This window comes from Hylobates moloch, unplaced genomic scaffold (genome assembly GCF_009828535.3).
Source record: "Hylobates moloch isolate HMO894 unplaced genomic scaffold, HMol_V3 SCAFFOLD_15, whole genome shotgun sequence".
NCBI lineage: Eukaryota > Metazoa > Chordata > Mammalia > Primates > Hylobatidae > Hylobates > Hylobates moloch.
The window spans coordinates 64,178,515-64,200,963 of NW_026652290.1; the positions used below are offsets into that span (position 1 = coordinate 64,178,515).

Genomic DNA, 22,449 nt, shown 5'->3' on the forward strand with positions numbered 1-22,449 from the left:
ATGGTAAAACCCTATCTCTACTAAAAATACAAAAATTAGCCAGGTGTGGTGGCACATGCCTGTAATTCCAGCTACTTGGGAGGCTGAGGCAGGAATCACTTGAACCCAGGAGGTGGTGGTTGCCGTGAGCTGAGATCATGCCATTGCACTCCAGCCTGGGTGAGAGAGTGAGACTCCATCTCAAAAAAAAAAAAAAAAAAATGAAGCCAATGCTCATTTAACATTCCCAAAATCCCAGGGCACTTAAGAATGATGCTCACTCTACAATCCGTGCTGTACAAACAGAATAACAAAGCCTAGATGACAGCACAGCTGTTTACAGCATGGTTTACTGAGTATTTTAAAGCCCATGGTGAGATCTACTGCTCAGAAAAAAAAAAAAGATTCCTTTCTAAGTAGGACTGCTCTTTGACAATGCACCTAGTCACCCACGAGCTCCAGTGGACATATACTTGGAGATTAAAGTTATTTTCATGTCTGCTAATACAGCATCTATTCTGTAGCCCATGGATCAAGGAGTTATCTTCTTGTTTTACCATTTAAGAAACACATTTTGGAGCCAGGCTTGATGGCTCACACCTGTAATCCCAGCACTTTGGGAGGCCGAGGCGAGCGGATCACAAGGTCAGGAGTTGGAGACCAGCCTGACAAACATGGTGAAAGCCCGTCTCTACTAAAAATACAAAAAATTACCTGGGCATGGTGGTGCGTGCCTGTAATCCCAGCTACTTGGTAGGCTGAGGCAGGAGAATCACTTGAACCCAGGAGGCAGAGGTTGCTGTGAGACGAGATCGCACCACTGCACTCCAACCTGGGCGACAGAGCAAGACTCCGTCTCAAAAAAAAAAAAGACTACAGTATACAGTAAATGTAACTTTTATATGCACTGGGAAACAAAAAAAAAACTAATTTGCTTTACTGCAGTTGTCTGGAACCAAACCTGCAATATCTCAGAGGTGTGCTTAAATAATAATACAGAATGTGCTGTGCCAGGTCAGTGGTAAGCAAAGGGATTTTTATGAACCTAAATATATAAACTATATATATAAACTAGTAACAGTTCCAGGCTTTATTAGAAAAGTGTTATAAGGTAAAAACAAGTGAAAGTCATCACTGTAGGTTCTTCATTTAATGAACACCTACTACAGTGTAAACCAGACTCTTTGCTGGTGGGAATACAAAGATACATAAGATGGTGTTACCCACAGGGAGGGTATCAGTCTTCAAGTTCTGAATTATTCTGACCGCCTGACTGAACCTAAGATGAAAAGTCAGGGGCTTTTAAGTTTTTACCCAAGGGAGGAAGAGGTATACTACTTATCAAAACACCATAACCACTGTACCTGAAAAGCAAATAGCTATTCCAGAGTTTATTGGCCCTTAACCTCCAACAATATCATTAGGTTCAGAGTTTCTATATATGCTTCTTTCACTGGCAAGAGAAAATTAGAATTTTATAATGCAAACATAAAAGACTAGGGATACTTACGTTTTGCCCATAATTTGACAGCTCTTAGGGTGAGTCTAAAAGTTTCTTTATTTGGCACTAAATGCAAAATTTCATCAGTAACTCTACAACCTGAAAAAGACAAAGTATTCATTTTTCACTATGCAGCAAATTCTCAGTTAATTCAAATGCCCTCCTAACTTCCAGACTCTCGAATGCTAAAAATATGAAAGATAATAAAACACTGGGGTTTATTTTATGTATATGAAATTTACCACTTATGAGAAATCAGTTTGCTTTAGGATAATTAAAAAAGACATGGGTAATGCAATCCAAAATGAGATGTGTCTGAGTATTTTTTAGTTTTCTTCCTTATTTGACTATTAATCAAATACCTCCCAATTGCAACACTGTAATTATTTCAATGTAAACCTTTTCCACAAATACTGTAATTTACTGTTACAATCTGGAAATACACCAAAGTACAATAGTGATTCGGTCAAACAAAAGACACTATAAAACATTGGTTCTCAATCCCAGCCCTTTGGGAGGCTGAGGTGGGTGGATCACCTGAGGTCAGGATCTTGAGACCAGTCTGGCCAAAATGGTGAAACCCTGTCTCTACTAAACATACAAAAATTAGCCAGGTGTGGTGGTGGGCATCTATAATCCCAGCTACTCAAGGGGCTGAGGCAAGAGAATCGCTTGAACCCGGGAGGCAGAGGTTGTAGTGAGCTGAGATCACGCCACTGCACTCCAGCCTGGGCAACAGAGTGAGACTCTGTCTCAAAAAAAAAAAAAAGACATTAGTTCTCAAAGTATGGTCTGGGTACCCCTGGGAATCTGTGAGGTCAAACTTTTTTATAATAATACTAAGGCTTTCTTTGCTTTTTTCACTGTGTTAACATTTGCACCGATGGTGCAAAAGAAACGGTGGATAAAACTGCAGGTACCTTGGCAGTCAATCAAGATGGGGCAACAGCGTGAACCCGGGATGCGGAGTCTGCAGTGAGCCAAGATCGCGCCACTGCACTCCAGCCTGGGCGACAGAGCGAGACTCCTGTCTCAAAAAACAAACAAACAAACAAAAAAAAACAGATGGGGCAACAAACTATACTAGCAGAAGAAAATATCTTCACCACCACACACTTGCAGTTAAAAATAAAGGTGGGGAAAGGACATGTGAGACTGTGTGAGTTGTAAGCTGAACTACCTGCTTTTTTCAAGGAACACCAGTTTTACCTGAAAAAATAACTGGCAGATAAACTATAGTTATTCAGTTAGGTATTTCCTTAAAAATGGACAAAAGGAACCCCTCAGTTCAAGTAAAACAAATGACAAAATTTGTTGCCAATAATAAAATTTAACCTTTCAAGTTAAATCTGAATTTTAGACAACTTTTATCTGTTACTATGAGCTTGACACCTTTCCATACTTTGTTGAGACTGGTCACTAATGAATGCTGTTTTTTTTTTTTTCACATTTTATAGTGAAATGTGTATTAACATTTGGAAGATCCAAATAACTTTGTGAACCAATATTTTCCAAATGACCAAGGCATGATAGTACAAAATCATGCATGAATAAAGGGACCACTCAAAGAACAAGATAGATCAGTGGACTGTCATGTAACAGAATACAAAAAGTCTGATATGGTTTTAGATTCCATACTCTAAGAAACTATCATTTTTATTCAGCAACAAAACAGAACAAATACAGATGAACCTCACAAACATGCCAAATGAAAGAACCCTTACGCAAAAGACCACATAGGATACTTTTTATATGAAACGTCTTTAAGAGGCAAATCTACAAAGAAATAAAGCAGATTAGTGGTTGCCTGGGACTAGGGATTGGAAGGGAAATGACTGCGAATGGGTATAAAGGATCTTTTGAGGGTGATAAAATATCCTAACATTGGATTGTAGTGTACTAAAGACCAGTGAAGTCCGGGCATGGTGGCTCACGCCTGTAATCCCAGCACTTTGGGAGGCTGAGGTTGGCATTACCTGATATCAAGTTTGAGGCCAGCCTGACCAACATGGAGAAATCCTGTCTCTACTAAAAATACAAAAAAATCAGCCAGGCGTGGTGGCACATGCCTGTAATTTCAGCTACTCAGGAAGCTGAGGCAGGAGAATCACTTGAACCCAGGAGGCGGAGGTTGCAGTGAGCTGAGATCGCGCCATCGCACTCCAGCCTGGGTAACAGTGTGAGACTCCGTCTCAAAGAAAAGAAAAGAAAAGAAAAAGACCCGTGAGGTGTATAATGGTATGTAATTATATCTCAATAAAACTGTTAAAAAGAAAAGAAATGTTACAGGCCAAGTTTAAGAAGAATATCCATAATTATCTGAAACGGCTATTAAAACACTCCTCCCTTTTCCAACTAAAAGGAGAGATTTTTTCTTTCTTTTTTGAGAAGCAGACTCACTCTGTCACCCTGGCTGGATTGCGGTGGCATGATCTCAGCTCACCACAACCTCCGCCTTCTGGGTTCAAACGATTTTCCTGCCTCAGCCTCCCGAGTAGCTGGGATTACAGGCAAGCACCACCACACTTGGCTAGTTTTTTATTTTTAATAGAGATGGGGTTTTACCACGTTGTCCATGCTGGGCTCAAACTCCTGACCTCAGGTGATCTGCCTGCCTCGGCCTGCCAAAGTGCTGGGATTAGAGGCATAAGCCACTGTACCCGGCCTCTTTTTTTTTTTTTTTTTTTTTGAGACAGGGTCTCACTCTGTCACCTAGGCTAGAGTGCAGTGGCGTAATCATGGCTCACTGCAGCCTCCACCTCCTGGGCTCAGGTGATCCTCTCACCTCAGCCTCCTGAGTAGCTGGAACTACAGGCGAGTGCCACTACATCCAACTAAATATTTATTTTTGGTAGAGATGGGGTTTCACCATGTTATCCTAGCTGGTCTGGAGCTCCTGGGCTCAAGTAATCCATTCACCTTGGCCTCCCAAAGTGCTGGGATTATAGGCGTGAGCCACCACGCCCAGCCAGATTTTATTCTTATATGTTAACCAAAACAAAATATTACAATCAATTGTAGACATAAATGAGAATCTAGCTGTCTTCTATCAGGCCTAATAATAAAGAGACTTGCAAAATGTTAAAGAAAAAAGAAGCCATTCTTCACACACAAAAGTTTATATTAATTTAAAATGGGTTATTTATAAATGAATAAGTATTTTTAAAATTTCTCAGTTTTTATTTCTAACATGGTAAATACTGACAGATATAACCCACATAAACAAAAGCTTTTTGGGGTCCTCCATAAATCTTAAGAGTGTAAAGAAGTCTTGAGATTAGTAAGTTTGAGAACCACTACTATAAATATACACAGCCTTTCAAATAAATTTGTGGCTTTTAGGATTCTTAAATGTGGTCACATTATCTGTATAAAGAAAATTACATTTTAAACTGAGTCCAATCTCCAAAATTGAATTAATAGTCAATTCAGCAAAAATATCTATATTTCTCTAATTGTTTTGAAGCAGGTATCTGAGATTTCTTTTTAGAAGCTTACCATTTAAGCTGCGAATACACCTTATATCAAGGCTTCTCAGGCGAGAGTCGTCTCTTAGATCTAAATTATCTGATATGGTTTGTATTGCCAGTCTTGCAAAGACTAGATCAATCTTTGGAAAGATGTGAAAAAAGAGAAAAAAATTACATTTTCTCCTTTTAATCCATCCTCTCCCATCCCACCATAAAAATGTGAAAAGCTCTGATTACTAGTTTGGGAAGTTCTACCAAAGCTTCAATAGGCCTATGTAGGCAGTCTCACATGGGAAAATCACTATAAAGTTGTATTAAGGTAATTAAACTTTCAAATTAATGAAAGCATTTACATGTTAACATATATGCCAAGCAGAAAAAAAAATCAAAGGCTTATGAGCAAATTTCTAGATAAAGATAGAAGATCCAACACACATTTACATTCACTCCCTCTTGAAACCTCACTAAAATACCAGGAAAATTTAATTTTATTTTTGTGTTTAGTATTATTTTGATGTTAAAGGCAAAATTCACTAGGACAAAGAACAGAAAATGACAACAGCAAAAGCTATGAAAGCCGGAAAGCAGATGGATAAGTGGTAACAGACCCAGTAGACCTAAGAAAGCAGATAAAAATGTTCTATCTAGGAAATATGGTCAGGAGGCTGTAAATAAATGCAGACATAAATAAAAAGGAACATTTAAAGAATAGAGTAGTATTCTTAGAAATTAAAAATATGGGCCAGGCGCGGTGGCTCACGCCTGTAATCCCAGCACTTTGGGAGGCCAAGGTGGATGGATCAGGAGATTGAGACCATCCTGGCTAACACGGTGAAACCCCGTCTCTACTAAAAATACAAAAAATTAGCCAGGTGTAGTGGTATGTGCCTGGAATCCTAGCCACTCAGGAGGCTCAGGTGGAAGGATCACTTGAATCCAGGTGCTCAAAGGTGCAGTGGGCTATGATTGTGTCATAGAGTTAGACCTTGGCCATAGAGTTAGACCCCATCTATTTAAAAAAAAAAAAAAAAAAAAAAAAAGAGATTATTTGATTTTTTAAAATATGCACTTATGTTAAGCCTGATTTCAGAAAACAAACTTACAAGTTAAACAGTTCAATTGTAAAGTCAGAAAAATATTAAACACTTACTTCAATACCATCAAATTCAAATTTTATAACAGGTACAAAGGCATCTTCTACAGCCTACAAAAAATGAAAACAATTATTAACACACAGGTGTAATCCCTTCTTTATCCTTCCTAACTACCAATAATGTGAATATCTTTACTCCCAATTTGTATTTTAACCACATACGTGTAATCCCTTCTTTATCCTTCCTAACTACCAATAATGTGAATATCTTTACTCCCGATTTGTATTTTAACACAATAGACAAAGTGAAAATGTTTTTGGTCTTACATTCCAGGTAAGTATTTCTACTTTGTGACCTGTATTATGTAAGATACACAAAATGCCTGTAGCAGTATCTAATTTATTATCCCTCTAAAAATATTCCTCAGAACTGGAAAGCAAAACTGCTATCGTCTGCAGACATAAAAAAGAGTGACTTCATGTCCTTTGCAGGGACATGGATGAAACTGGAAGCCATCATTCTCAGCAAACATAGGAACAGAAAACCAAACACCACATGTTCTCACTCATAAGTGAGAGTTGAACAATGAGAACACATGGACACAGGGAGAGGAACATCACACAATGGGGCCTGTCGGGGGGTGGCAGACAAGGGAGGCAGAACATTACGACAAATACCTAATGCATGCCGGGCTTAAAACCTAGATGACGGGTTGATAGGTGCAGCAAACCACCATGGCACATGTATACCCACGTAACAAACCCGCACATTCTGCACATGGTATTCCAGAACTTAAAGTAAAATAAAAAACAAAAAGCGCCGGGCGCGGTGGCTCACGCTTGTAATCCCAGCACTTTGGGAGGCCGAGGCGGGTGGATCACGAGGTCAGGAGATCGAGACCACGGTGAAACCCCGTCTCTACTAAAAATACAAAAAAAATTAGCCGGGCGTGGTGGCGGGCGCCTGTAGTCCCAGCTACTCGGAGAGGCTGAGGCAGGAGAATGGCGTGAACCCAGGAGGCGGAGCTTGCAGTGATCCGAGATTGCGTCACTGCACTCCAGCCTGGGTGACAGAGCGAGACTCCGTCTCAAAAAAAAACAAGCAAAAAAACAAAAACCTGCTATCTTCCGGGTACTTATAATTTCGAGTCTAAACTGAAAACTGATTATTTAGAAAAGCTACTAGAGTTAGAAATTTTAAAATAATGAAAGCTCATGATTAATCTATCAAAAATTTAATTAATACAGTTGAGATTAGTAGAAATAATGGTTTTCTGAGTCTTTCTTAACTCCCCAACCTAACAAATTCTTAACTTCCTTGTCTAAAAACATTCCCAGATTCCCCAAATATCACAGATTCTTTGACCTTCACCTTATTCTAGCACTTCAGAATGCATTAACACTGTTTTGTTTATTTAGTTCACATAACCCCCTCCTCAATAAACAATGTCTTGTTTACTATTGTATCTGTAAGACTAATGCCAGCATCTAACAAATTACTGGTGCTGAAATTTTATTTGCTGAATGAATGGCTAGATATACACATATAAAGAGTTACTAACTGAACCTTACACATAATAGCACTCATCATTTGATATATATCAATCATTATTGGCTATTATAGTAAATGGTTTACGTAAATATCTCATCAATACACAAAAACCTCATAAAAAAGTTATTACCACATCTCCGTTTTACAGATCAGGAAACAGGCTCAGAGGATTAGGTTACTTGACCAAGATCTAGGAGCTATTATGCAATAGATTCTAGATGCCAACCCAAGTCTGTATAACTCTAAGGCCCATGTTCTTAATCATCATTTAATCATCACTTATTAAAGTTACTCTTATTAAATACCTCCTAATAGTAACTTAGAAGGTATTTCAGTAGTCTTAAGCCCTAGCTTTTATAGATATTTGTTACTAATCTAAATTCAAAATATTAAATGCCAGAGGATACTTACTCTTAAGTTTCTAATGCCATCTTGATGTTTCAATTTTTCAAAAAAAGACTGAAAAAAATCAGATCTTTCCACGTGTCTTGGAGCTACACAAAGTGCATCAATGTCAGCTCCTGTAAATTAAAGTAATTTTTAATTAAGAATATATTATGTGTTATATTCTTTGTTAAGTACACACAAACATGTACAGAAGAAAGTATGGAAGCTGAGTACAAGAAAATGTTAACAATGATTAGCTCTAAGTAGTGAAATAATGGGAACTTTGTTCTCCTATATTTTCTAATTATGAACAAGAGTTTGTTATTGAATGTTCTTAGCACTAGAACACAGAAAAGCAGTTACCTTTGGTGTGTACTCCAAGCCTATAGGATCCAAACGTGAAAATTTTACCACCAACAGTAGCCACAACAGAAGGTGGGAGGTTCTAAAATAAAATTAAGCAGAAGACATTCAATTATTCAAATTATTTAGCATAAAAGTTACCTCAATGTTGGCTGGGCATGGTGGCTCACACTTGTAATCCCAGCACTTTGGGAGGCCGAGGCCGGTGGATCACCTGATGTCAGGAGTTCGAGACCAGCCTGGCCAACATGGCAAAACTCCTTCTCTACTAGGAATACAAAAGTTAGCTGGGCGTGGTGGTGGGTGCCTGTAATCCCAGCTACTTGGTAGGCTGAGGCAGGAGAATCACTTGAACCTGGGAGGTGGAGGTTGCAGTGAGCCAAGATTGTGCCATTGCATTCCAGCCTGGGGAATAAGAGCGAAACTCCATCTCAAAAAAAAACAAACAAAAAAATCACTATAATGTCTACTGGCCTTTATTGAGCAAATGATGCATGATTAGATTTGTCAACCTTGTCAAGATTAGATTAGTGAAAGTACTTCACGGATCCTCTGGCTGTGATCTGAATAAGGGTATTCCCAGAGGAAAGACAAAACAAATTCACCCCCACTACACATGCATACATCTCTATCTGAAGAAAAGCTTTTCTTTTTAATCACTTGACCATACTTGTCCCCTCCAATTGCCTGTCCTTTGCTTCATCACTCTTTTGGTAGTCACCAAGGAACTCTCAGTTACCAAACTAATGTGCTTTCAGCTCTCTAAAACACTCTTGGCCAATCCCATATCCCCTTTAGTTTTTGTGACAGGTATGTTTAATTTCTTGATTCTAGCTCTACAACCTTTCTGTAAGAACGGAGTCATTCCTGACATGATCTCCTTATGAGAGCTATTCTAACAAGCTTAATTAACATTTCTTAGATTATAACGTAATTAAAATGCTACTTTTTGGCTGGGCGTGGTCATGCCTGTAATCCCAGCACTTTGGGAGACTGAGGCAAGAGGTCCACTTGTGTCCAGTTCAAGACCAGCCTGGGCAACACAATGAGACACCATCTCTACAAAAAATAAAAAATTAGCTAGGCGTGGTGGCGTGTGCCTCCAGTCTCAGCTACTCAGGAGGCTGCGATGGTAGGACTGCTTGAGCCCAGGAGGTTTGGCCTCAGCAACAGTGAGACCCTGCCTCAAAAAAAAAAAAAAGAAAAAGAAAAAAAGCTAATTTTCACCTCTTCAGAGACAGTTCCAAAAGCCCATCAGATATTCACTCAAGTATCCTGATCCACTTCAATATCCAGCCTCAAGCAAGCAAAAAAATTCTTCCAATATTAACAGTCAGATATTGCTTCTGAGTTCTCTATTTTTGTTCCTCATTATCCTTACTGCCCAAACTTTTTCCTTCTTCTTGGCTTACCAATTCTTAGCTTATATCCCTCACATTTGTGGCCTCCTTTCTATTCAACGACCACTCCCCTAATTCTAGGCTATTTAATGGCATCCTAAACTACCCCTAATTAATCTTCCTTTTCTCTTTCACTATCTTGTATAAAATTCACTGGCTGATGTTGTTAAATTACTCTATTAAACATAGTTGTTCTACGCAAAAGTTGCCAATGTCTTCTTCCCTAACTACTGAGGTAAGGATCCTTGGGCCTGTTGTTGAAAATCTCCACGACATGTTCCTAGGGATCTTTCTTGCCTTGTCTTCTTATCTTCCTTTCTGAAGCTCCAACTACCAACCAACCAACATGGTTACAGAATCCAACCTCCTTTTCACTGCATTTGCCATTGTTCCTGCCTCAAGTGCTTGCCCATCCTCTCCGGGCATCTTTTGTTTTTTTGGGTTTTTTGTTTTTTTTTTAACAGATGGAGACAGGGTCTCACTGTGTTGCCCAGGCTGAAGTGAGCACAGCAGTGTGATCTTAGCTCACCACAGCCTCAAACTACTGAGCACAAAATATTCCTCCGGTCTTGGCTTGCAGAGTATCTGAGACTACAGGCAGGTACCACTGTGTCTGGGTAATTTTTATTAACGTCCCGATCTATTATCTAGGATTGTGTCTGGGTAATTTTTAAATAATTTTTGCAAAGATGGGTTCTTTGTTGCCCAGGCTGGTCTCAAGTTCCTGTTTTTAAGCGATCCTCCTGTCTCAGCCTCCCAAAGTGCTGGGATCACAGGCATGAGCCACCATGTCCAGCTTCTGGGTATCAGTATCATTCACTTTAAAAAGTTCACTTCAAGTTCCACCTCTTCCATGAAGCCTTCCCTGCTTATCCCTACTCCCTAACAAGCTTTTTTTCCCTCTGTGCTCTCTGCCATTACAATTCTTAAATTCTTTTTTGCTATATTTACTGACTTCTTTGGTATGTAAAATCATATTTCATATTTAATCTTCAATCATATTTAAATTTCTCAGAGTTAAGAACTGTGTCTACTACTTCTCTGTATTTTCTCACAATGCCCAGTACAAGTTCTAAAGAATAATCTGCTGATTAACTTCAACTTGAATATATGTATCTATAGAACAGGATATTATGCTTGTTAATGCCTCTGTGTAATGAATATTAATGTTAAGAGTATCACAAATAATTTTACAGCTAGAAAGAAGCCAGTAAATTAATCAGATTTTTTAAAGAGACAGAGTTTCATTATGTTGCCCAGGCTGGCCTTGAACTCTTAGGCTCAAGATCTTCCTGCTTCAGCCTCCTGAGTAGCTGGGACTACAGGCATGCACCACCATGCCCAGGAATCCGTAAATTTATTGATGATTAACATGAATGAAATGGACAGAGAAGACAGGACCTTAAAAAAATCTTTTAGTTCACATTTCTACTTTGAGAAGTCTGATTCTTGCATGATTTATGAGAAAGTGATCTACTAAATCAGTTTGCCACACCCAAAGTATCTAACGAAAATGATTTGATCTGGGATTCTACACTATTTAAATATCCCAATTGTGTACTGATTCAAATCATCTTTGATTAAACCCAAATCCTTCAGTTACTTTCCAAAGTAAAATATACATAAAGAGAATTATAGGCTGTGAGTGGTGGCTCATGCCTATAATCCTAACACTTCGGGAGGCTGAGGTGGGAGGTTCACTTGAGCTCAAGAGTTCAAGATCAGCCTGGCAACACAGTGAGACCTTGTCACTTTTTTTTTTTTAATTTAAAAAAACAATAAAGAAAAAAGAGAATTATAGGCTGGGCGTGGTTGTGACTCATGCCTGTAATCTCAACACTTTGGGAAGCCAAGGCAGGAGGATCGCTTGAGTACAAGAGTTTGAGGCCAGCCTGGGCAACATGGCAAGACCCTATCTCTACAAAAAAAAAAAAAAAAAAGGTAGCTAGGCATCAGGATGTGTACCCGTAGTCTCTGCTACTTGGGGGGCTGGGGTGAGAGGATTGCTTGAGCCTAGGAGTTTGAGGCTGTAGTGAGCCATGATTATGCATGCCACTGCACTCCAGCTTGGCAAACAGTGAGAGATCCTTCCCCCATTCCCTCACACGAAAGAGACAATTACAATTCACATAGAAAAATGACCTCATCTGCTCAATGGAAGATGTTAACTAACTTATTTTTTTTGATTACCTGTGACTAGCATTTCCATCTGCTCAGAATTTGACTCATCCAATAACTTCAACTATTGATAACCCTGCTGAGTTCAGAAATGAGGCAGACAGCCTTTTGGCAACAAAAGTAAATAGCATAAAGACCATGTTAAACTCAATGACTATAGTCTTTAGGAGACTCAACTTTATTCTGAGCCTACTGTTTAAAAGAACCAATTCTACATATTTATCATAGCTACAGAAAAAAATAATAAAAGCTCTTAAAAGAAAGAATTCTAGACTGGGTGTGGTGGCTCATGCCTATAATCCTAGCACTTTGAGAGGCCAAGGCAGGTGGATTGCTTGAACTCAGGAGTTCGACACCAGCCTGGCCAACATGGCAAAAACCCGTCTCTATCAAAAATACAAAAATTAGACAGGCGTGGTGGCACATGCCTGTGGTCCCAGCTACTAGGGAGGCTGAGGTGGGAGAACTGCTGGAGCCTGGGAGGCGGAGGTTGCAGTGAGCTGAGATCGTGCCACTCTGCATTCCAGCCTGGGTGATGGAGTAAGACCCCATCTCCAAAAAAAAAAAAAAAAAAATTCAGTTGTTTACCTAATTTCTAAATCCATGCAGATAAAGGGGCAGAAAGGGACTTTACAGCTAGACACACTGACAACTGTGAGACGTTACCTTTCAACTGACTGCTGTTAAGGCAAAGATGGGAAAACTATGAAAAACAAAAACCTTAAAATATAACAGTATGGGCTACCTAGTGATGAGGCAAATGGTATCACCCAGTTAACATTCTCTCCCTCATTCTGGTACAGCCAGTAAAATAATCTTCGCAGTGGTGATTCTCAGACAATAATAAAAATTCAATTGTGAGGCTGGGCACGGTGGCTCATGCCTGTAATCCCAGCACTCTGGGAGGCCGAAGAGAATGGATTACTTGAGGTCAGGAGTTCGAGACCAGCCTGACCAACATGGTGAAACCCCATCTCTACCAAAAATACAAAAATTAGCTGGGCATGGTGGCGTGCACCTGTAATCCCAGCTACTCTGGAAGCTGAGGCAAGAGAACTGCTTGAACTCAGGGGTGGAGGTTGCAGTGAGTCAAGATTATGCCACTGCACTGCAGCCTGGGCGAGAGAGGGACCATGTCTCAAACAAAAACAAAACCAAGGCCAGGTGTGGTAGCTCACACCTGTAATCCCAGAACTTTGGGAGGCTGAGGCGGGTAGATCACCTGAGGTCAGGAGTTTGAGACCAGCCTGACCACTATGGTGAAACCCCATCTCTACTAAAAATATAATTTTTACTGGGCATGGTGGTGTGCGCCTGTAACCCCAGCTACTTGGGAGGCTAAGACAGGAGAATCGCTTGAACCTGGGAGGTAGAGGCTGCTGTGAGCTGAGCTCTCACCCCTGCACTCCAGCCTGGGCGACAGACCAAGATTCTATCTCAAAAACAAAAACAAAAACAAAAACAATTATATTCAAAAGATAGTTAGCCTTCCGTACCTGCAGGTTCCACATCTGCAGATTCAACCAATCATGCATGGATAAAAAATATTGGGGGGACGCCTCTACCCGGCCACCCCGTCTGGGAAGAAGTGAGGAGCTCCTCTGCCCGGCCACCCCGTCTGGGAAGAAGTGAGGAGCGCCTCTGCCTGGCCGCCCCATATGGGAAATGAGGAGCGCCTCTGCCCGGCCGCCCCGTCTGGGAAGTGAGGAGCGCCTCTGCCCGGCTGCCCGTCTGGGAAGTGAGGAGCGCCTCTGCCCGGGCGCCCCATCTGGGAAGAAGTGAGGAGCGCCTCTGCCCGGCCGCCCCATCTGGGAAGAAGTGAGGAGCGCCTCTGCCCGGACGCCCCGTCTGGGAAGTGAGGAGCGCCTCCGCCCGGCCGCCCCGTCCGGGAAGTGAGGAGCCCCTCTGCCCGGCTGCCCCGTCTGGGAAGTGAGGAGCGCCTCTGCCCAGCCGCCCACTGTCTGGGATGTGAGGAGCCCCTCTGCCCAGCCGCCACCCCGTCTAGGAAGTGAGGAGCGTCTCTGCCCGGCCGCCCCGTCTGGGAAGTGAGGAGCGCCTCTGCCTGGCCGCCCCATCTGGGAAGTGAGGAGCGCCTCTGCCCGGCCGCCCCGTCTGGGATGTGGGGAGCGCCTCTGCCCAGCCGCTCCGTCTGGAAGGTCTACCACGGAGGCCAGAAGCAATGTGGGGGCTGGACGTGGTGGCTCACGCCTGTAGTCCCAGCACTCTGGGAGGCCGAGGCGGGTTGATCACTTGAGGCTAGGAGTTCGAGACCAGCCTGGCCAACATGGCGAAACATATGAAGAATACAACAGACAAACCAACCAACCAACCCAGCGACAACAAAACAGGTCTACCCTGGAGTCATACTCTAATTTTTTCTATTTTCCTCCCTTTCTGATCCTTTATCCCACTTTCTTTTTCTTCCTCTTCCTTCTTCTTTGTCAAATAGAGGATTGAGTTGATACATACAAAGTTCCTCTCTCATTTATTTTCTTTAATTCCCACTCCCCATTTCTATTCCCCGTCTTCCCACTCTGGGAGGCAGAGTGGGAAGGTGCAACCTTCCTAATATGTTTGATATGCATCTTTTTGTTTGTATGTATTTTTAGCAAATGTTTATTGTTTTGTGTGCAAAAAAAAATTAATAATAAAAAAATGATTAAAAAATAAAAAAAATGAAAAAAGGACTCAAAAAAAAAATATATTGGGGGGAAAAAGCCATAAAAAATAAAGCAAATTTTAGGCAAGGCGCAGTGGCTCATGCCTGTAATCCCAGCACTTTGGGAGGCTGAGGTCAGAAGACTGCTGGAGACCAGGAGTTTGAGACCAGCCTGGATAATACAGTGAGACTCTTGTCTCTACAAAAAATAATAAATAAAATAAGCCAAGTACAATTGTGCATTCCTACAGTTCCAGCTATTCAGGAGGCTGAGGTGGGAGGATCACTTGAGCCCAGGAGTTTGAGACTGCAGTGAGCTATATAACTGTGCCACTGTACTGCAGCCTGGGTGACAGAGGGAGATCCTGTCTATAAAAATAAAAAAAAAACTTATGACCAGGCGTGGTGGCTGAAGCCTGTAATCCCAGCACTTGGGGAGGCTGAGGTGAGATCATGCCACTGCACTACAGCCTGGGTGACAGAGCAAGACTCTGTCTCCAAAAAAAATAATAATAATAAATAAAATTTAGGCTGGGCATGGTGGCTCGAGCCTGTAATCCCAGCACTGTGGGAGGCTGAGGCAGGCGGATCACCTGAGATCAGGAGTTTGAGACCAGCCTGGTCAACATGATGAAACCATGTCTCTACTAAAATTACAAAAATTAGCCCAGCGTGGTGGTACACGCCTGTGGTCCCAGCTACTCGGGAGGCTGAGGCAAGAGAATCACTTGAACCTGGGAGGAGGAGGTTGCACTGAGCCAAGATTGCGCCACTGCACTCCAGCCTTGGCCAAAGAGGGAGATTCCATCTCAAAAGAAGAAAAAAAAATTTAAACATGCTAATAAAAAAAAAATTACAGTGACAACTATTTACACAGCATTAACATTGTATTAGATATTTTAAGTAATCTAGAAATGACTGAAAGTATGCAAAAGGATATGAAAAGGTAACATGCATATATGTACTGTATTATTTTATATAAGGAACCTGAGCATCTACAGATTTTAGTATCTTTGGAGGTCCCAGAACCAATCCCCCGGAGGATACCAAGGGAGGACTGCACTACACAAAGCAGGAAAATGTAATCAATTTCAGGAAAAAAATAGTTAAGCTACAGGAGGGGAAAAAGGTTGTGTAGTTATAAATTAGTTTGCAAATTCCTATGTCTTAGGAACCAAGCAGGTAGGCAAATAAGGGTATACCACATGAGAAACATAGTAACTGCTCAATTAATCACCTTGCAAAGAAAACAGGGAGTGGTGGGGGCCATGAGGCAATGGAAGACAGGAGCCCAATCCCCTTCAAGCCTCTTCCTGCCGTGCACAAAGGCAGGCCCAGCATTGCCAGATCTTATTAAACAGCTGAAATGTGATTTTTAAGTAAAATCTGATATTTAAATTTTGGCCTACTACATATGAGTCAAATAAGACAATTATGTGGACTCACAGCTATATATTGGCTACTTCTGGGTAAATCCCCATCTACTTAGAAATTCAACCGTCTAGACCAGTTCACTCCTACATATACCAGACAGCCAAGCTTTGATATATTTCAGATACTTCTCAACACCAGCATCTTATTGCCAGGATGAATGACCAGATATAATAAAAACAAGAATTCCACATAGTTTAGAGTCTTACCTTACTCTCACTGACATCAGAAATCCATTCTTTTACTAAATTGTTCAATTTACCAAGAACCACCAGCCTATAAAAAAAAAATGCTTCAGATTAAAACAAACAAACAAATGAACAAACAGTAGTTTTAAAAACCCATATAGGCAGTACCCTTTGTGTTGATGCTAGGGTAAAACCATAACACACATGTGATAATGCTATCACATCTATTGACACAGGGCCATCTCTTTGGCATTCTTAGATCCTTAATAGTGCCAAAGAGGTGATAAATCTGATTACAGTATTTTAGTTTTTGGGCTATTTTCAAAATTCAAAAACCCTAATAAAAATCATAAAATTGCCTTCAATGAGGCTGTAAAGGCTTAGTGAATTGTCAACTTTCTTGGCTTTACTATGGAATTAATTCAATTCAATGTGGTAATAGAAGCTAGAATTCTCTCATTGCTAGTAATAGGTCTTTGACTAATTAAAATGGGGGAACTAACTACTGGCTAATTTCTGTCTAATAGTATTGAAGCAGTTTGGTATTATTAAAACAAACTTATAACCAATGGTGTAAATGAATCCACATTTAGAAGAGAAAAGTAGGGTTTAGACATCCCAAAGATAACATGCAAAACTGAACTTCTGTCCAAACTTACTTCTTCCTCAGTCTTCCACAAATAATGAAACTCCATCCTTCAAGGTGCTAAGACCAAAAATCTTGGCCATCATCCTTGACCCCTCACACACACATTCCAGTCATTAAACCCTAAGAACTCTACCTTTAAAATATATCCAGATTTCTACTTTTTATTACCTCTACGACCATCCTCCAGGTTCTAGCCACCATCATTTCCTCCTAGGGCTATTATAATGGCTTGCTAACTGGTTTCTCTGCTCTGCCCTTGCACTTCTCTTAAGATTACTCTCAATACAGCAGCCAGAGTGACCGTTAAAACTTTTTTAAGTTGTCATGTCAATCTTCTTTTCAAAACCCTAATAGCTTCTCATTTCACTCAGAATAAACCAAACCTTGACAACACCTTACAAGGTCCTAAGAGCTCTTGCCCTCCAAGCTCCTTCCCACCTTGCTTTCATTAAGCCTGTATTTTCCTGCTTCCTCACTGCTCAGACACCCAGGGTATCTTGGCTATGTACTCTTCAAATACACCACTTCAAGAGTTCTGCCTAGAACACTTTTCCCTCAGATAGACACATGGCTCCCTCCTTCATCTTTAAATTTTCCCTTAAATGTAACTTTCTAAATGAGGCTTTCCCTGAAACCTCTACCCCCTCAGCTTTTTCTCAGTAGCACTTATCATATGTAATATTACTCACGAGTGTAATACTGATATTATTGATGACAAATCTCCTCCTCTAACCCCTACCTAAAAGGTAAGCTCCAAGAGGGCCAAGATTTTTCTTTTTGTCATTTCTGCACCTGTATGTAGAGACACAGTAGGTATTCAATATGTTCGTAGAATTCATGATTAAATAATGCAGTCAAATATTTTATGGTTTTCAATGACATACCTGTGGTTCAATTCTTCCTCATCTTCAAACACTCCAAATGGTTTCATGGCGTCAATTAATTTCTGTGTGTAAATATGATCAATTTCTTTAGGAGATGCCAAACTAATTGGAGAGGTAATTCCATAATGCTTTTGTTGACGCTGGCTGTCCAGCACGGTGTTTCTGTTCAAGAAAGTAATAAAAATGAAACAGAAAAAATTTAAAGTATATACCATACTGATACACTGAATCTCTCAATCTACTCATGTTAATTTAGCTACCTTAAAAGTTTACTTAGTACTAACAGTAGTGGCAGACACTTTCTTTTAAAGGAAAAATGGGTATTTTATGTTTATGTTTATGAAGGCGCTATTCATACTGCCTACAGCTTTCATGGTTAGCATGTTTTTTCCAGCCAAGCGCAGCATGTGTTGGCATCAAGACAATTGTACCAACACCACTCAGCTCAAACCCAGAGTTTGATTGGGATCTGTGCCAGGGCCACCTCCACTACCCTGCAGACTTAAGTCAAGTGCCATCCAGATTCTGGAATCTTTGAAAAGCAGTCAACCACTTGAAAGAAAGCTTTTAGTAAAAACAATGGGTTTTTTTCCCTAGGAAAGAAATGAAAACATCCCATTAGAAGGTCCTTGTGAAATAATCTGGCTTTTAAAAACAAATCACAATTAGATTTGTCCTTGGGAAACCGAGGTTAACATCCTCTGCTTGAATCAGAGTTTACAGTCCTAGTATTTTGTGATTCTAGTTAATTATTTTCTTCATTTTAGACTGGTACCCATCCCATCTTCACATTGAAATAAAATTCTTTATACTACTGGCAATCTTTTGGAAGATACATGAGCCACCCTCCAAACCTCTTAGCCATCAGGAAACTATGGTCTTTAATAAAGTACAACACAAGTTCTGAGATTTTTTTTTTTTTTTTTTTTTTCGAGATGGAGTCTCTCTCTGTCTCCCAGGCTGCAGTGCACTAGGGAGATCTCAGCTCACTGCAACCTCCGCCTCCCGGGTTCAAGCAATTCTCCTGCCTCAGCCTCCCAAGTAGCTGGGATCACAGGCGTGTGCCACCACACCCAGCTAATTTTTGTATTTTTAGTAGAGACGGAGTTTCGCCATGTTGCCAGGCTGGTCTCGAACTCCTGACCTCAGGTGATCCAACAGTCTCGACCTCCCACGTTGCTGGGATCACAGGCGTGAGCCACCGCGCTCAGGCAATTGAAGTTCTGAGATGTTGAGTTTACACAAACTAATCAACTTCAAAATAAATACTGGGACCAAGAGGGGTTGGCAAAACTTCTAATTTTGCTATGAAAGTAAAAACATACACACTGAACGACCAACACTACCATTTATCTTCACCATGCTTCCATGAAGGGCCATTAACACCAAGAGTAAGAATGTAATCTCAAAATTAGAAACAATCTTTCAAGTTGAATAAATTAGCCCTGTAAAAAAGCAACATACAATAGAGATCGTTTAATTGTTTTTGGATTTTAACTGATCAAAACACTGTCTTACCACTACTAAGAGCACAGAGTAAGAGAGGCTGTAATAGCTAAAGATCTCATTAGAGGCCGGGCGTGGTGGCTCAGGCCTGTAATCCCAATACTCTGGGAGGCCGAGGTGGGTGGATTACTTGAGGTCAGAAGTTCAAGATCAGCCTGGCCAACGTGGTGAAACCCTGTCTCTACTGAAAATACAAAAAATTAGCTGGGCATGGTGGCGGACATCTGTAATCCCGGCTACTCGGGAGGCTGAGGCAGGAGATTCACTTGAACTCAGGAGACAGAGGTTGCAGTGAACCAAGATCGCGCCACCACACTCCAGCCTGGGCAACAAGAGCGAAACTCCGTCTCAAAACAAACAAAAAAAAATCTCATTAGGTAGAGAGGGAGAAATAATCAAATGGAAGATAAAATAGCCTGTATACCTTCCAAAATGACTCAAAAAAAAAAAAAAACCCAAAAAACAAAATACAGGTTAATTTATCTTCTGTATTTATTTTGTTGTAGAACAAACAAAACTTCAATTAGTTATTTCAAGTTGTAATTTCTTTTTAAAGATTTGGCTTTTTACCTCTGAGAAAGCTAGAGCAGTGTTTTGGTATTGTTTGTGTAATATATAGGTAAATACATATGGTAAGTGAATAGGACAGAGTAATTATCTACATATCTATATAGTATCACTCAATCGCAATAATCCTAAGAGGTACTGAATAAGTGCCATTTTACAGATAAGTATCTGAAAGTCAAAGAGAGAGGACAGGCCAGAATCTGAACTCCAAAACCTCTTTCCACTACTCCATTCTCTCCTTCCTAACTACTTCAGCTCTGACACCATGATGACGGGCCTCATTTTCTTACCTGCATGCTGACAAAGTTAGCCAACTAGCCTACTGGCCCTAAAATTCCAAATCTAGGTTCTGAACTTCCTCCATCTAGAGGGGAGACGAAAGTAAACAACAGAATCCCACATTCCCTTCAAACCATCAATTTCACTTACAGGCAAACAACCTAGAGAAATTCTAGTTACAAGCGTACAGAGACACGTAAAAGAATGTTGACTGTCACACTGTAACATTAAAAACTTAGAAATAACTTAAAATAGTCACTAACAGGAAAAGAATTAAATTAGGGTGTATTCCTACAATAGAATACAATACATTAATTAATATTAATTAATTACGACTAAAATACTAACATGAACAAAGCTCAGAGATACTATGTTGTGCTGAAGAAGTTACAGAATTCCAAGTGTGATACGAGTTATATAAAGTTTAAAAACAACTAGAACTATGCCAGTTATTATGAACAAATGTGTATGTAGTAATAGCATTAAAAAACATGCAGCTCCCATGATTCGAGGGCGAAAAAAAAAAAGAAGTAAAATAAAAAACACGCAGCAACAATAAACATCAAATTCAAGACTGTGGAGGCATCTGGAGCAAGAGATGATTGGGACCAGAGAAGGAGGTAGGAGAGTCCTTCAGATGTATCTGGAATGCTTGATTTCTTTTTAAAATAAATAGATATGTACATACACACCGTGTGTGTGTGTGTGTGTGTGTGTATGTACGTGTGTGTGTGTACAGTTACGTTTTGGGAGAAATGGGTGGTGGCTCCACAAATGATGCTTATGTTATTCTCTACATTTTTCTGCATGTTTAAATTATTTCCTAATAGACCAAAATGGAAGAAGCTACAACAAAATCTAGCCAAGTATGGGAACTGTTTCTGACTTATCAAAGTGTGAACAAGAGGTACAGACCGGTAGATGTTGTGGGTAGGTGGGGAGGCAGGGGGTGAGGGAGAGGGTGGGGACGGCGGTGAAAAGACTTTGGCCTCACATGAAAGAGAAACGCATGGGCTGCGATAGGTCTTTCACTCCTGAAGACCTGGAGACAGCCGGTCGGCAAGGGAGGAGGGGGAGGCAGGGGGATGGTATTTGCGCCAATGCAGACAGGAGTAGACGGGCTCAGACAGTGCTGGGGGCAGGCGAGTGACCGACAATTTCTCCCCACGGACACAGGCACCTCTTTCCCTCCTCAACCTTTTCTGAGGGCGTCCTCGGAGGCGGGACAGCTGGGGACTCCCGGAGTCCCCGAGTCCGTGCAGGGGTGGCCAGGTGAGCCGCCGGGTTTAGGGGAGGTGCCCTTGCGGACCAGCCGGGAGCCGGGAAGGAGACCATCCCGGCGAGCTGCGTGCAGGGCGCAAGGGACAGGGAACGGAAACAAGGACACAGACGGACCACCCCAGCTCACCCCTACCCGCCTCACCCCAACCGCCGCCCCCCACCACTTACGCAGACATCTCTTTCATCGCTTCCTGCGTCTCCCTCTCCAGCGAGTGTTTATCGCTCTGGAGTCCTGTTCTTGCTGTTCCCTTCTCCCCCTGTTCACTTTCCTCCGGTCGCTAGTAGCTCGCTTGCTCGCTCACTTTCCCACTTACTATGGCTGAGGCATCCAACCGAGTAGTGAAAACACCACAAAACCGGCTCTATTTATGACAATACAGCGCGGCCGACGCCAATATGGCGCCGCTTCCCAGCCTGCCTCTCGCCGGCCGCAGCCCCGCCCCTGGAGGTCTGGACCACCCTCAGCCACGCCCCCTCTGCCTTTGGGTCCCGGGAGGCTCCGGGGCCCCGCCCACAGGCTCAGGGCTCTCAGTATACCGTTGGTTCGAAGGAGCATTTGGTGCCCTCCTTTGTCCGCGGTACTGTCAATCCCAGTAGACCGCTTGGAAGGAAATTTGGAGATATGTTTTCCTTGCCTCTCGAATAGCAGCATATATCATACATTTTTTAAAAAGGTCACACCCTTGCCTAGCAAAAACTATTTCAACGCCTGCATTATCCCACATCTTTGATTTAATTATAGTTATACGTAATTAACTCACCAGTTGAGATTTTGTCTCGAAAGGGTCACACCCAGGAACGTGCGACTTTAACACAAGTATCCCAGGGAAAAACAAGCTTGTAAATTGGAGGCTTAACTGTTCACTTCACCCCTAAGTACCACCTTTGATTAGTGACATTCTGGCATTTAGCTGACAGAGGTTAAAAATAATAGCTAGCAGTTTGCAATAGGATAAATCCCAGGCTGAAACAAAAATCTTACACTTTTAAATAGTGGAGATCATGTTCGATGTGAGTGTGGGGATGAAAATGGGAAAATAATGACCAATTTTAAAATGCTGAAAGGTAGAAGTAATTTGAAG

General features: G+C 41.3%; 1 protein-coding gene across 3 annotated transcripts in view; it reads right to left on the bottom strand.

Moving 5' to 3' along the window:
• Positions 1 to 21,773, bottom strand: part of PAPOLG (poly(A) polymerase gamma) — a 47,408-nt gene extending 25,635 nt beyond the window's left edge. The window contains exons 1-8 of one of the 3 annotated variants that reach the window (XM_032177156.2): positions 21,536 to 21,773; positions 17,735 to 17,896; positions 16,223 to 16,289; positions 8,346 to 8,427; positions 8,007 to 8,116; positions 6,101 to 6,154; positions 4,979 to 5,090; positions 1,490 to 1,579 (exon numbers count right to left, since the gene is read on the bottom strand). In XM_032177156.2, coding sequence (XP_032033047.1) covers positions 1,490 to 1,579; positions 4,979 to 5,090; positions 6,101 to 6,154; positions 8,007 to 8,116; positions 8,346 to 8,427; positions 16,223 to 16,289; positions 17,735 to 17,896; positions 21,536 to 21,552 — 694 coding nt within the window. In that variant the 5' untranslated portion in view covers positions 21,553 to 21,773. Of the gene's footprint in view, positions 1 to 1,489; positions 1,580 to 4,978; positions 5,091 to 6,100; positions 6,155 to 8,006; positions 8,117 to 8,345; positions 8,428 to 16,222; positions 16,290 to 17,589; positions 17,613 to 17,734; positions 17,897 to 21,535 lie in introns of those variants that run through there. The other 2 variants (XM_032177157.2, XM_032177158.2) reach the window with 2 other exon arrangements.
• Between the last annotated feature and the right edge of the window lie 676 nt (positions 21,774 to 22,449).